Source organism: Sitodiplosis mosellana, unplaced genomic scaffold, assembly GCF_009176505.1.
Source record: "Sitodiplosis mosellana isolate CC-2019 unplaced genomic scaffold, AAFC_SMos_1.0 Smas_scaffold_3, whole genome shotgun sequence".
Lineage (NCBI taxonomy): Eukaryota > Metazoa > Arthropoda > Insecta > Diptera > Cecidomyiidae > Sitodiplosis > Sitodiplosis mosellana.
The window spans coordinates 4,276,078-4,290,174 of NW_022595246.1; the positions used below are offsets into that span (position 1 = coordinate 4,276,078).

Consider the following 14,097-nt stretch of genomic DNA (forward strand, 5'->3'; position numbering starts at 1 on the left):
CGTAACAAGTCATAATACACCAGTTCACGTTTCATCAGAAACGATTAGATACGCTATCCGATCGCACGTCGACCACAACTGCTTGTGTGCACGTTGACGACCTATTCAGAGGAGCAATATTTTTTGTTTAGTGTATTCATAGCATGTGTCAAAATAGTTTCGATTTGAAAATGTTGATTAATTAATTGAATTGCATGAAATAGTCGAATAAAAAGTTTTGTTGACTAACTGTTCAGCTGCTAAATCTGTGACGAAATACAATGAGTGACATCGACGCAATATCGGTATCGGTAAGCAATAACACTATTTCATCATTGCTGTTTATTTTTTCATAATTGTAATCGTCAATTTTGATCAATACATTGAATAATCCTTAGGATGAGATTTCTGATGACATCTTCAATGATTTCGTCACATTGGGAAAATTGTCAGCGTTCAAGACTCCAATTAAATGGCAGTTTCCAGACACCAAACATTGCCCACTATGCGGAATCTCATGCTCCACTCGTAACATTGCGCTGATACACTTTCGAAATACACACGCTGATACGTCAATGGTCTGTGTTTTATGTGACATACTCTTTTGTGATGCCGCCCAGCTTCTATATCATCACGCACTACAGCATCAGAATCATCTGCCGCCAGAATTAAAAGCAGTAATAAAATTTTTTTATGTTTATATGTTTTATTAATAATCTCTACTTCATCTTTTGGAAATACCGGTTTGAACTCATAATCATTAAATGAAACATTTTGAATTTTTGTTTCAACAGAGCAATACCATCACAGAATTTAAGGAAAACGTAGTTAAACCGCAAAAAAGTGCTGAAAATGAAGAAACAAAAGAAGAAGACGACCAGGACGACGATGACGACGATGACGGCGATGATTTAATCACACTCCATGGATGTGGAAAGACGACCCATTGGCGCTTCCCAAGGGATATTAAACATTGTCCAGTCCACACTTGTCGCATTCAGTTTGGCATTCGATACGATGCGATCAATCATTATAAAAAGCGACATGCAAAGCATTCCATTCTCTGTCCAATATGTGTCAAACCAATCTGTTCGCAAAAACCAAATGAATTTGTGAGGCATTATCGGAAAGTACATCCATATCAATTGTTACCGTATAATATGGTAGCAAGAAGTAAAGCAAATGTAAGCAAAACCTCATATTAAAAGCATTGATATGATGAGCATTGACATTTTAATGTGAACTCAATTTTAGCTTCAGGTGAAGGAGACATTGAAGAAAGGTGACGGCAAACCAAATGATTTCGAAATGCCATCTTACGTCAAAGACAGCACAAAAAGTCCAAAACTACCACTTAAAATACAAACAATGAAAAAGGTATGCAACCAAGGTGCCAAAGGTACCAAATGTGACCTTTGTCAGATTTCATTTCTTCTAAATCACTGCCATAATTATTTCAGGAGACAGCAAAAACTATGGAAAATCATCACAATCCAGTCGAAGAAGAAGAAGACGATTTGATCACGCTCCGAAGAGGTGGAAAATGGCGATTTCCAAATGGCTTAAAGGGCTGTCCAATTCATACATGTTATTCTGTGTTTAAAACACGCCGACAAGCAATCGCTCATTTCAAAAGACAACATGCCAAATATGCAGTTCTCTGCACTTTATGTGAGAAGCCAATAAACGCTAGAAATTATCGGCCTCATTGCAAGCGAATGCATCCAAATGGGGAAATTTCGGTCAAACCCAAAGCGACACCGACAAATGTAAGTAAAATGAAGAACAGTGAACTATTGGTCGTTGAATCAAATTCCATAATGTTTAAATGTTCATGAGACAAACGGGTGAATACTATTGAGACCTGTTTTATTCTTTCTTTCATAAGTTCGTTCCTTGCAAAATATGTGGCAAACATATCACCGGCAATATGAATAAACACTTGAAAGTTCACTCTAAAAAGAGGTTTATATGCCCAATGAAAGGATGTCAACATGAAGCAAAGCAACTGGATACAACACGTGATCATTGGCAGAAAAATCATTCACATTTGCCGTTTCCCGAAATTCGGAAGGCCAGCAATACTCCGAGAAATATCAAGCAACAAGTAAGTAGGCTTTGTCACTTCACAACTGATTAATTGATTGTGTTCTGAATCTTAAGCCAGTTTCCGAATAAATGCTAACAAAAATTGTTTCTCTATTTATTCTCATCTGGAAAGATCAAAACAATGTCAAATACTCCAAGTCAGAACGTGACTTCAGATCAACAAGACTCTTTAACTCGGCCAGAGGATAACGAATCAGAAGAGAATTTATTGACACCGCTTCGCACAGCATCTGAACCATCTAGTGAAGAAGAAATAAATTTGCAGTGTACCGATTGTCGTTACGTCTCAAAAACGGTCTTTGCTTTGAAGATGCATCAACACAACAAGCATAGCGTAATGCTTTGAACTAAATTACACATGAACCGGGAAAGAAATAAAAACTGATAATATTTTCAGATGGTGAAGAGAAGGAAGAAGAAGCGAGTGGTGTCACAATCAAGACATTACGATACCACAACTGATGACGACGATGAAGAAGTGAAGAGGGCAGCCAAAAGGCGCCGATTGGTAAGGAAATTGAGAAAAATACATGTAGAAGCAGAACTTTTCACATAATTTGAATTTCATTTCTGCATGTTAGGTAAAAAAGCGAGCTCGAGACTCTGGAAACAATGACCGTGATCGCGATGAAACATCGAACTTGGAACGATCAGAAGGCCAGGACGATCCATTGGAACAGCACGAGTCTAAACACACATTAACTCCATTTAACGGTTTGACTGATCTATTGACCTTTGTTCAGGCCAAAGCCGATAATGACCCATCGGATACGGCTCAACCATTGGATTTATCAATTCCCAAAGTAATTTATGTACTTGATTCCGATGAAGAAGCTATAATCATCGACTCTGAAGACGATGTGAAACCACCAATTACATCGCAAGACAATTCCAGTGAAAATTAACATGCAATGCATGAAAATGTATTGAAATACATTATAATTTAGGTTAAGCATTCGCATTTAACATGAATAACTTATAGAGCGAACAGAAAAAAAATATTTAAAGCAAATTCGATAGTTTGTAACAATTAAATTTAGAAGAAATAAGACAAAAATGACTAAAAATCCAATTGAATATTGTCAAGAACAAACAAAGAAGATTTCCACCCTTAAAAACAGATATTTGAATCGTTCATACTGAAAAAATTATCAAAAATTTCAATTCAATTCATTTTTTGTTCATACATTTGATAGCATTGAAATAGTGGGACATACATCAAATCAGATGAAACAGTTCACATGCTTGGAATAATTTTTTTTTCGATAATAATAAAAAAACAATGTTGTTTAGAAATTCAAAAAATCGTTTTGATTTGTATGTATTCGGTATAGTATGCGTTTTCTCTTTGAAATAATTCATTCCAAATAAAATTTGATCCAAAATTCCATTCCAATCAGATACAAAGTCAAATTCCATTCAGAATCGATGTGAAGTTGGTTTCTGCCGCCGTCGTCGTCGTCGTCGTAAACATGGCATTCGTTTCGCCAACCACTTGTGCGATTCAAACTGTGTGCGTGGCAAAGTTATTTCAGGCATTCATTTCATTTGTAAACATCTATGCGTCATACCGATACATTCACAAACACAGCTTCGCTACTGGTGTTTGTGTTGAAAAGAACCGTTTGTGCAATAGCCAAAACAAGCGATTATGTGAGCATTTGCTGAGTGAAGTGACACAAGTATATACGGTACCAAATCACATCAGCAACAAAGCGAACATTGTTTCTCTTCTCTGCGAACGAAATCACAGCACGTGTTTATTTAGAGCCGATTCGACGCTCATTTAGTGTTTTGACATTCAGTGAATCAGTTGTGAAACAAAAGTAACGATTGTCAAATGCGACGCATATTTACAAGTCAAACGAGTGATATGTGAATTGTTTAAAATGTGCAGTGAAGACGAAAATTTCTCGGTAAATATAAAAAAATTGAAGAGTTTTTTCAATCAATTGAATCTTGAAATTGAATTGTGTTTTTGATTTATTCGATCAGGAATCGGCGGGCGATAATTCCGAAGACGATTTGATTACATTGGGCGAGCTCACGGAATATGAAAGCACGGTATGTACTCATTTTTCAAATGGAACAACTCGAATTTTCGTTTTACCACAACAGAGGTTCTGTTTCTTTGGTCTAAAAGGTGTGGCGATTTCCAGACATAAGACGTTGTCCCGTTCGATCGTGCGGTATGCATTTTGAAACACGAGCAAAGACCATTGAACATTATCGTAAGACTCATGCAAAGCACGCTGTTTTGTGTCGCATTTGTGATTATCCACTGATGTTGTTAACAGCCGCACATCATTTGGTTGGACATTATGCTCGCAAGCATCCAAAAGATACTCCACCAGTGAAAGTGAAAACGACACGGGTAAATAAGACATTTGGTTTTGACATAAATGAACTGTTTTCTGATGGGTTTTTTTTCTCCTTATTTTCTGCAGCATGAGTGTTTAGAGTGCCACTCCACTTTCAAAAACTATGTCTACTTGAACAATCACATGAATAAAATTCATCGGCGACAATCAAAGAAGGGAAAATCTTCCGCGTGGCGTAAACCAAAAAAAGGTCAAGCAAAGAGACGAAAAGTGACAAAAGTGGACAATAACCTGTTCACATCAAAATCATCCGTTAAGAGTGACAAAACAACAGAATCTTGGGAAGATATTGAATCGGTAGGCTTGGTGTTTACCTCTTGATCGTATTTCAATTTTATTTGTAAATATTATCGATTCAATTGCAGGACATATCAACCTCGGTTGATGCCACATCGGACACCGCCAATGACTCTCAAGACGTGTCGGATCCATCGACTCAGGCAACAACGAATTCCATCCGACAATTGGTTAAGCGTAAGGCACGCTCGTTCAATCCACAAAACAAAGTGAGTTTTAGAATATAGCTCGTGTAATTTGACATCATTATTCTCAAAATTGTTTGTCAATTTAGTTGCGATCATGTACGATCTGTGGCAGATTCCTAAAAAACTATTTGCTTGCCAACAATCATTATCGAAAAGCCCATGGTCGAACGGTGTCGATGTGCTCGTTTTGTGGAAAGTATTTTGACAAATCAACAGCGCTCATTCAGCACATGAAGAAATTTCATCAGTTTCGATACGAAATCGCCGCAAAACTGAACAATGTAAAGAATTTCTAGTAAATTGTCCATGCTGAGAAGGAATATTCGTTGACAGTTTACAAACGAATCTAGTCTTAAGTGACCTTTTAACAGTCTAAAGTGATGAATTTTTTTTTTCAGTTTCGGGGTTTCAAACCTTTGGTGAAACCAACCAAGTTGAGAAAAAGTGACGCAAACAAGAAAGGCCAGAACGATGTAAAACAAAAGCGAGGAACAATGTCAAAAGACGCACCAAAACATAAAAGGACGCTGGAAAAAGGTGCCTTCTCCCCAAAAACGTACGAATCGAATTTGACCAAACAAATTGATGGGCCAATGGAGGTACTTACTCAAAAATCCGATACAAATTCAAATGGGTTCAATAGTTTAATCACCATCTTTTACAGGTTCCATTCGAAAATGGCGAAGCAAACGATGATGATATCAGTCAGGACGAGGTTATTACTTTGGGTGAAATGACAGAATATCCGACAATGCGATGGCATTTCCCTGACACGACCGCTTGTCCGCGAACAAATTGCAAGCAAAAATTCAATACTCGTAACGAAGCCTTCAAACACTACCGTGATCAACACTCCATTTGGGACGTGCAGTGCAAAGAGTGTAATATTTTGGTGTCATTGTCTGGAGCTCACAATCTCATAAACCACTACAAACGTTCACATCCAAACGTTGATCTACCGGCCAAAGCCTTTGAGAATAAGGTACACCTCTTGCTACTGATTCAATGCATAATTCACTGAAGACTAACCCGCATTTCGTTCCGATTCGATACAGACTACGTGCCATGTGTGCCAGAAGGTGTTGTCATTCCAACAGATGCGTGTGCATTTGTTTACACGGCACAATCAAGATGCACCGAGTATACCATCCAAAATGGTAAAGAGCGATCGAATTCTAAAGCGCAAATCGCTGAATTTGAAACGAATGGATTCTGAAACAAAAGCAAGTCAATATGTTTATTTCAAGAATAACAACAAGTTTCCATTGCAAAATATTCTAACGACCATCTATTTCCAACATTTTGTTATAGCAAGCGAAAAGTTCTGCAAGATCATTGCTTAGAAGCAAATCGGTTTGCCATCCAGGCTATTCAGCATCATTCGTAAGTGTTTTGAACATTTTCTTACTCTAAGAGATCAAGACATTTCCATTCTTCAACAGACTACCGCGAAGAAAAATGCTCAAGACGATGAAAATGACGAAGTGCCAGTGTCAAAAGGTGTTCCAATTGAACGAACACGAGCAAATGTTCTTGATGCGTCTCACGTGCAATCGACACATGATCCCCCACAAACAGAGCAGACCTCACATATCAACCCACAGTCCAGTTCGAATGATCAACGCAAATCACAACGCTGTGTATCCACTTCTGAATTGTCGCCAAAACAAAAGACTCGCTCGACGGGCGTTCGAAGCAAAGTAAATCATTTTGATTTGGCTATATTCGTATAATGGTTTATAGTATTTGCTCTAAAAATTTTAAATTCATTTTCATCAATTTTTGGTTAGGGTTGCACGATTTGCGGTATGGTTCTTTCGACTTATGTGATAGCCTGTGAACATTACCATCGGCTCCATGGTCGAAATGTTATGATGTGCCCGTATTGTGGACAATATTTTGTGCAAGGACATTTGCTCACCAAACATGTGATGGCAGTGCATTCTGAAGACAGTGCCTATGCGGTAATGGTAAATTTTTTCAAACATTTTCATAGATAACTTGACTGATTGCATACAAAATTCAAGGCAAAAAAGGCAGACGATCATATCACAACGAAAGAAGGAGGAAAAGGAGCAGTAGAAGAATCTCAGAACGATATTGATGTACCTGATGCCCAGACACACAACGCTGAAACGCACGATACCCACTCACATGACACTGAGGCACCTGTTTTTGATGCTATTCCACCGATGCAACCAGTAGAACTGGGTACGGCAGCAGAGAAACAGGAATGTGCTCAAGACATGCAACCAAATGATGAGCCCTTAAATTTAACCGTTCAGAAGGACTCGGACTTTGGTGTAATTGACCTAGCCAGCGGTGCATTAGATTTAAGTCGAAAGAAATAACCAGATTAGTTTCTCAGCGTTCAAATCATTTTGCGGAATAGCTTATTGAAAAATCAAGTTCATATTCAGATGAAAACAAAAGAAATGATCGGAAAAAAAGTAAAAATAATGCAAAGAGATAATGAAAAATGAACAAAAGAAAACAACAAACAACAAAAAACCCGTTTTCTTGCCGGAAAGAAAAATAAAAAAATCAAAATCAGTATTGAAAGTCATAAAATTAAAAACTTCTTGAGAAAAAAATGGTAGAATAAATATGTCAAGAATAGATTTTCTCAAATTTTGTAAATGCAATTTGCATAAAATTCAAAAACCGTGTGATGATAGCTGGCAAAAGTCAAGCAATATTAATATTTTCACAACAAAGTCATATTCAAAGTCAATGAACAGCCAGCAATTATACAGAAAAAAGATTCAATAGCAATGATAAAGTGTACGACGCAATAAATAAAATTCCCATTTTTTTCTATTCAATTTTTCTTGTTTATCTGCTCAAATCCCATGCAATGTGAATGAATCCAAATCTACGGGCGAGACACAAATTCTATTAGAGTCTAGTTATACTCAATTTCATATATTTTTTGCTTTATATCCTCTAATTTTTCTAGTTTTGGTGCAAAAGTGCTAATATTGCGCTATTATTTCTAGTAAAATCGCTTGCAGAGCTTATTACACTGTCAATACAACGCTTATGGAAGACCTAACGGGACTATTTTGTAAACAATAAACAATACGTCCATAAGCGTTAACATTGGCAAACCAAACTCACTAATTTCTTCTATTTTTCCTATTATCGTTGAATAATGTTCTAATTTTACTCATTTAAATTTCGTGTCTCTCAATTAGATTCAAATGAAATCAAAGCATGCGATTATGTGTGAAGTTGGTTGTCATTAGTTTTGCGGGTCTATCAAATATGACTCAAAGTGTCATTAAATTTTGACTGCTGCCTTGAGCTGATCGTATATTGGTTGTCTTAGGTCTCGATAACGTTTTCTTTATTCCATCCAATACATTGCAGTAAAATTCACAGTTGGGAAAAATGTTGCCAACGAATAGAAAGGTAAGTTCTTAAATATATCTAATGAAATTTTGTGAAACACATTGAATTGCTTATTCTGATCAAATTCTGGTCATACAAACAACAGATTTCCGTATTGAAAAAGCAGCACATGGAATCCGAGTTGATTCAACAGCATTTGAATAAAGTGACAAAATCCAATTGCTGCCTGATTTGCGAAGTAAGTTTTCCCGACAACTTAGCTGTTCACAATCATTTTTTGAATGTTCATCAAAAAGGTGTTTTCTTGTGCAACGTTGCTCAATGTAATTATGTGGCGAACACAAATGGAGATCTGCGAATGCACTGCTTGGTTTGGCATTACGATCATTTCCCGTCGGGCATAACATTGCCGGTAAGAGGTTTCATCGATTTATTTTATGCATTCATCTAATCTAGAGCGTTTACTGTAGCAAAATTCCATGGTGATGACGTCAACGCTGAATACTGTTGTGATGACATCAGTTCAAATGCCAGTGATGACATCAGCACCAAAGACATTGCCGTCAGATGCAAAGACAACGTCAGATGCAAAAACAAGTGTGACTTTAGATCCAATGGCGATAATTACCTCAATTCCAAAGACGTCACCCGTAATGCCAACGAGCATACAACCTCCGAAAGAGAAAAAACAAAAACTTGATATAACAATCGGTCAATCAATGTTTGCACCGATTATCAACAATTTAAAGTGCTCAACGTGTGCTCATCCTTTTCTCACCCAACTCGGCATCAATATGCATCAAAGATATCATCGATTCAATTTATTTTTACCCAAACTCAAAAAGGTATTCTGCTGCTTTGGTTTATCATTTGTTTTGTTTATCACTAAACGTATTGAATTTTATACAACAGATGAGTGACATAGAAACGTTAGACGAATTGAAGCAAATTTTGGAGATTAGCGACGAAATTGGTGATGAAAAAGGCATTGCAGGAAGCAAACTGCCACTTCAACGCATCACAAACAAAGAGAATACGCCCGTTAGAAACACAATCATTGAGGCAAAACGGCTGGAACGACTACAACAGCAACAACAACAACAACAAGTAGAACAGTCGCAGAAGCAGCAACAGAAAGTACAACAGCCCCAGCGAACGGATCAATGGGCAGAGATGCTCAAATTGACTAAGGTTTGTTTCATAGCATTGAAAAAAGTCTGAATGAAAAATGAGTCATAATTCCGATTGGTATGAATCGCAATTTATAGGTGAACATAACCAAAAATTTACAACAGTTCCAAACACTTGCTGGCGTTCAAAAAATTATCGACATGGTTGACAACGCAATGCCAATACAGCAAATAATGACGAATGTGCGAGATACAAGGAAGCGCCCATTATCACCAGCTGGCTCAGTCGTGTCAATATCATCCGATGAAAGTGCCATAATGGAGAACAACGAGATGGATTATTCGTACGACGAGGTCGATATTGATATTGAATTTTGATCATTTTTAGTAAAATGTACATTGTACAATGTACATGTAGGGAAAGAAAGTGTAAAAATTGCAAAGACATGTAGATTTTTTTTTTCTAAGGATTTGTTATTGAATCAAATAGTTGACAGAAGAGTCAAAGCAATCATTGGGACTGAATGTTGTATTTACGTTTTATGAAAATTTTGTTTTGGAAGAAATTGCGTTGAATTTTCATCATGAGATGAATACATTTTTATAAAATATCAAACTGAAATGATGATAATGTTAAGGACTTGGCTTATTTTGCCTCAATACCTCATAATCGGGAAAATTTGTTTGTGAAGAATTTTGAAAGTATTTATCATCTAATAAAAATATTTACTTTATCAAGAAAAAGAAATGTACGCGCCCATATGCTGTTGCTTTATCTTCATTTTTCGCACGTAAAAGCATTCCAATCTTTTTTTTTGCCAGCAACTTTTATGTATCAAGTTAAGCTCATATGTGAGTTCATGCCTTAAAATGGCATAATCTCCGAAGTGAAAAGAGAAAACGACCAACATAAAAAATGCGTGAAGTCATATGGCTAAATGGATCAATGCGGCAGCATAAAAATGTCTACATCAACTCATATCTAGATATGCACACTTTTTTCTGAGAAAAATAATTTGCCATTTGGTGGATGGGAGGGGGAGTTCATCTCTTTTTCAGCGCAACAAAGTGGAAACACATGTTGTAATGCTGAAAATTGCCAGCCAATATCAGCTGTAAAAAACCAGAAATATATATGCACAAAACGAATGAAAGTCTTGGCGTGTGGTGCAGAATGAAAGTCTTAAACCTCTAATAGCAATGTATACAAACACAACGAAACGCTGGTTTTTAGTAGGAGACACACAGAAAAGAAAATTGCTATTAAAACACTTCCCAAAATCATTTTGATTCTCGCAACTCTGTTTGTCAGGGAACCAGGGACCCAGTTGTCATCAAGTAAATTCTAAATTCGATTCAATTTTGACTTTTAAATGAATTTGACATGAAACCATTCAATACGCTTTTATACTATCAAAGAAGAGTGTAACATTTACTCAAATTTGATATTCAATAGCGTACAGCATCAAAAATTGTTTAAAGAGTAAGAAATATATGTAAATAAAATTTAATTTTTCTCATTCGATTTTTTAATCGAATCAATTTGAATTGAGTTTTTCATTCCATTATAAATTTTGAATATCCAATGTTGGTGCAACTGCTAGCATTCAGATACACATATGACATATATACGTACGATGTATCACACCAACATAACTATAGCCGAACTTGTTGCTCCTTGGTTGCATGTGTAGTTGTGCCCACACCACCCAAACGTGTCTCGCGCCAAATTTTCTCGGAACATCGATCGTTTTCGCTTCACATGTAACAACACATCGTGAAAATAGTCCAATCTTGACGAATTGAAACATCGTATGGACGGAAAATATTTTCCGGTAAGTTCAAATTTTTTGTGAAAAGCTTTTTCGGGACCAATCCTTTGAATAACTATCCAATTTTGCAATGAAATGTTTTGCCCAAGTTTTGTTCATTTCATGGATTAGTTATATCGTCGTATTGTATACAATACTAACCGGACGATACATACGTATACGTTTTGTTTGATTTGAAAATGAGTAAATTTGCGTCTAATTTTTATTTTGTTTATTCACAGACAAACCACAAACATTAATACAGATATTTTTCTACATTTTCATAGCTACAATGGAGGAAAATATCGTACCGATTCAAAATGCGTTTTGGCAAAATGTTCAGTCCGAAGTATGGGTGGCACTGGATCAGTTTAGACAATCCGGACGGAGACTCACGAAAAAATTCATTGACAGTTTTAGAAAACAGACCCATTTACGGTAATTTTAATAATCATTTTACACTATACTGCGGCGCATTCGTCCAGCAGTAAAGCAGAGAGTCAAATTTCATTTCCCGTTTTGTGGACGTGTCAGAAATACCACACAAACATACATAACTGATGAATATACTTTTATCGATCTCTTATAATAAAAATGAATTTACGTTGTAGAGTGACTGACACATGCCAACGATATATAAACGAATCAAAACGGAAACTGCTAAGCTCAATGGCCAAAACGGCAACAAAAGCAGAAACTTCAAAGGTCGAAGATGTAAAGAATGTCAGCAAAGCAACCGAACAACCGAAAAAGCGACAAAATGAAGGTACTTCTTCGTCAACTCAGCCTCCTTTTAAGAAGCAGCGAAAAGCGGAGCTTAAAATGGATGATCACGGAAGTGGTATGATATTGAAATTAGGCTTTGATTGAATCGATTGCGTGTGTATGGCTAAAGAAAGCCTTCTTTTGTCTTTCAGACGATAAAATCGACATACATGATGACTTGCTGTGCACAACTTTCTTTTGTGTTCATTGTTTGGACGACAAAAACCCGGCAAAATCTTTCAGCGGAACGATTGATGATGTGTACAGCCATTGGTTGGCCAAACATGCGGACGAATTGCTCTCAAAGCCTTTCAATTTCTACGCTGTGGCTTCAGTCGGGTGTTTTTACTGCAAAAAAGGTTGGCATGTATCACGAGCTGGTGCAACATCACGAGGACAAACATGCTGGCCAACAATTTGCGATTGTTAACCGTGGTGATCGCGATCAATGTGGCTTGTGCCGCTCCGAAAACGATGACATGACAAACCATTTCAAAGTGGAACATGATATGAAGTCAGTGCCCAAGATATTCAATCCGATTTGCTACACAGAGAAATTGATCGACGAACTCCTGAAAGTCAATACACATATGAAGTATCAATGCGAGAAATGCAATCAACTGTTCGCAACACAAGTTGAAATCGCCGTACACTTCGCAAATTCACACAATGGTGAAACAGTTCAATCGAAAGAGCTTAAAAACCATGGAAGCACACCAGATCACTTGATTTGCGGCTATTGCCAGGGAAAGGTCGATTATGCACGATATTCGAGCCACTTTTGGGACCATTCATACAATTTCTCTTGCTCGAAATGCAAATATGAGTCGACGAATTTGTCTGAAATGATTTATCATGAAAAGTGCCGACACCAAATTGACACAGTGAACATGCATCGCGAACTATTCGTAAATCAACTGAAAAATCACTTTTTCAAGTCGAATATAGTATGGGCCAATGGTTTGACTCTCGAAGAACAAAATGTGAGCGGAACGAAGTTTGATGGCAGCAAATCATTTAACACGTTTATCGACGGGTTTTTCAATTTCATGACGAAAGAAGCGAAGAAGAAGATCGAATTGAACGCGAGCGAGTGTTCAACATCGCAAAGTGCTCGATCACAAGCTGATTCAGCCACAACATCCAGTGGACGACATTCTACAGATCCCAATCAGTCAACTATCAGTTACGAGCTGATTAAGCAGCGTAAGCTCGTTAGAAGTGTTTACGTCCATGGCATTAGAAGTACCGTCAAAAGTCCGATGGAAACCTTCTTGAAATTGTGTCAAATGATGGGTGCGCAAGTGATGGGTGTGAACCGCTCTGACATAGAAGCAATTTACCAGCGCGATGATGCAATAATTGTGAAATTCCATGTTTTGAAAGTAAAAAAATGGTTTATATCACTAACGAGTGGTCAGTCCATTCGCTCGAACTTACTATTTCCACTGCCCAGTGGCCAGATTCCATGGAAAGTTTACATTCGAAATTCCATGACACCATTTTACCATGATATTCATGCGGCGGTGGTAAAATTGAAACAAGAAAATCGTTTGTATGCATATGACCTGTGCGAAAATGGATTTGCGATCAAAATGACAGCTAATGACCATACTGAACACATCATACAATCAAAAGAGCAATTGATGGATTTGGTTAAATATGGAAAAGTTCGAAAAGCGAAGTGAAAAACCATTTCATCTCTTTACTTCTAATATTTTTAATTTTTCCTTTTATTCTACGAATGGCTTTACAAAACAATTGTGCTAAGGCTAGATTCGCTACAGTTAACTGCAACCATTCCTTTCATTTTGCAAAATCAACAAAAACAACAATTTTTTAATGAACAGGCTTCCAGCTTATCTCCTTATTACACATAAGATAAAGTACAATTTTGTATCAACATTTTTTCTTTACTCTAAATAAATAAATGAAGTTAATGAAAACTCTTTATTTGATTCTCATATAAGTGATGATAGTAGTAAACAAGAGTAACGCCGTCTTAGCCAAGGTAACAGATTAGAACTCAGGAAAATCTCATGAGCTCTTCATGATTTTATTTTTCATTTAGGAATTTTATTCG

At 36.9% G+C, this 14,097-nt stretch overlaps 4 protein-coding genes across 8 annotated transcripts; all 4 read left to right on the top strand.

Annotated features, from left to right (window-relative positions):
• The first annotated feature begins 21 nt into the window (after window positions 1-21).
• LOC129565878 (uncharacterized) lies at window positions 22-3,393 on the top strand. Its single transcript, XM_055441181.1, has 9 exons — window positions 22-290; window positions 378-656; window positions 774-1,163; window positions 1,234-1,356; window positions 1,440-1,748; window positions 1,868-2,086; window positions 2,201-2,422; window positions 2,486-2,596; window positions 2,670-3,393. Exons 1-9 carry the CDS (start codon window positions 261-263, stop codon window positions 2,991-2,993), a joined length of 2,007 nt encoding a protein of 668 aa, XP_055297156.1. The 5' UTR covers window positions 22-260; the 3' UTR covers window positions 2,994-3,393.
• Window positions 3,394-3,539: 146 nt separating this feature from the next.
• On the top strand, window positions 3,540-7,779 carry LOC129565582 (uncharacterized). Of its 4 annotated transcripts, none has more exons than XM_055440596.1 (13): window positions 3,540-4,004; window positions 4,084-4,152; window positions 4,232-4,462; window positions 4,536-4,766; window positions 4,835-4,975; window positions 5,041-5,235; window positions 5,353-5,553; window positions 5,619-5,936; window positions 6,010-6,177; window positions 6,266-6,337; window positions 6,397-6,654; window positions 6,745-6,924; window positions 6,982-7,779. In XM_055440596.1, the coding sequence occupies exons 1-13, from the start codon at window positions 3,978-3,980 to the stop codon at window positions 7,303-7,305; spliced, it is 2,415 nt and encodes an 804-aa protein (XP_055296571.1). In that variant the 5' UTR covers window positions 3,540-3,977; the 3' UTR covers window positions 7,306-7,779. The 4 variants fall into 4 exon arrangements, with proteins under 4 accessions (XP_055296571.1, XP_055296573.1, XP_055296572.1 ...); XM_055440597.1 differs by having other exon boundaries at window positions 3,552-4,004; window positions 6,745-6,918; XM_055440598.1 differs by lacking the exon at window positions 5,041-5,235.
• Window positions 7,780-7,946: 167 nt separating this feature from the next.
• Window positions 7,947-10,186, top strand: LOC129565526 (uncharacterized). Of its 2 annotated transcripts, none has more exons than XM_055440502.1 (5): window positions 7,947-8,368; window positions 8,454-8,720; window positions 8,779-9,153; window positions 9,221-9,499; window positions 9,577-10,186. In XM_055440502.1, exons 1-5 carry the CDS (start codon window positions 8,348-8,350, stop codon window positions 9,814-9,816), a joined length of 1,182 nt encoding a protein of 393 aa, XP_055296477.1. In that variant the 5' UTR covers window positions 7,947-8,347; the 3' UTR covers window positions 9,817-10,186. The 2 variants fall into 2 exon arrangements, with proteins under 2 accessions (XP_055296477.1, XP_055296478.1); XM_055440503.1 differs by lacking the exon at window positions 7,947-8,368 and having other exon boundaries at window positions 8,454-8,546; window positions 8,605-8,720.
• Window positions 10,187-11,242: 1,056 nt separating this feature from the next.
• LOC129565942 (uncharacterized) lies at window positions 11,243-13,875 on the top strand. The gene is made up of 4 exons (XM_055441328.1): window positions 11,243-11,273; window positions 11,492-11,687; window positions 11,861-12,090; window positions 12,167-13,875. The coding sequence occupies exons 2-4, from the start codon at window positions 11,542-11,544 to the stop codon at window positions 12,442-12,444; spliced, it is 654 nt and encodes a 217-aa protein (XP_055297303.1). The 5' UTR covers window positions 11,243-11,273; window positions 11,492-11,541; the 3' UTR covers window positions 12,445-13,875.
• Window positions 13,876-14,097: the final 222 nt, after the last annotated feature.

Bases quoted from the DNA above. Each gene is read 5' to 3' on its own strand.
- LOC129565942 (XM_055441328.1), top strand. From the start codon at position 11,542: ATGGAGGAAAATATCGTACCGATTCAAAATGCGTTTTGGCAAAATGTT. The intron at 11,688-11,860 runs GTAATTTTAATA...TTTACGTTGTAG, and splicing joins AGAAAACAGACCCATTTACG to AGTGACTGACACATGCCAAC. The intron at 12,091-12,166 runs GTATGATATTGA...TTTGTCTTTCAG, and splicing joins AATGGATGATCACGGAAGTG to ACGATAAAATCGACATACAT.
- LOC129565878 (XM_055441181.1), top strand. From the start codon at position 261: ATGAGTGACATCGACGCAATATCGGTATCG. The intron at 1,164-1,233 runs GTAAGCAAAACC...ACTCAATTTTAG, and splicing joins TAGCAAGAAGTAAAGCAAAT to CTTCAGGTGAAGGAGACATT. The intron at 1,357-1,439 runs GTATGCAACCAA...TAATTATTTCAG, and splicing joins AAATACAAACAATGAAAAAG to GAGACAGCAAAAACTATGGA.
- LOC129565582 (XM_055440596.1), top strand. From the start codon at position 3,978: ATGTGCAGTGAAGACGAAAATTTCTCG. The intron at 4,463-4,535 runs GTAAATAAGACA...TATTTTCTGCAG, and splicing joins TGAAAGTGAAAACGACACGG to CATGAGTGTTTAGAGTGCCA. The intron at 5,554-5,618 runs GTACTTACTCAA...CATCTTTTACAG, and splicing joins AAATTGATGGGCCAATGGAG to GTTCCATTCGAAAATGGCGA.
- LOC129565526 (XM_055440502.1), top strand. From the start codon at position 8,348: ATGTTGCCAACGAATAGAAAG. The intron at 8,721-8,778 runs GTAAGAGGTTTC...CGTTTACTGTAG, and splicing joins CGTCGGGCATAACATTGCCG to CAAAATTCCATGGTGATGAC. The intron at 9,500-9,576 runs GTTTGTTTCATA...CGCAATTTATAG, and splicing joins AGATGCTCAAATTGACTAAG to GTGAACATAACCAAAAATTT.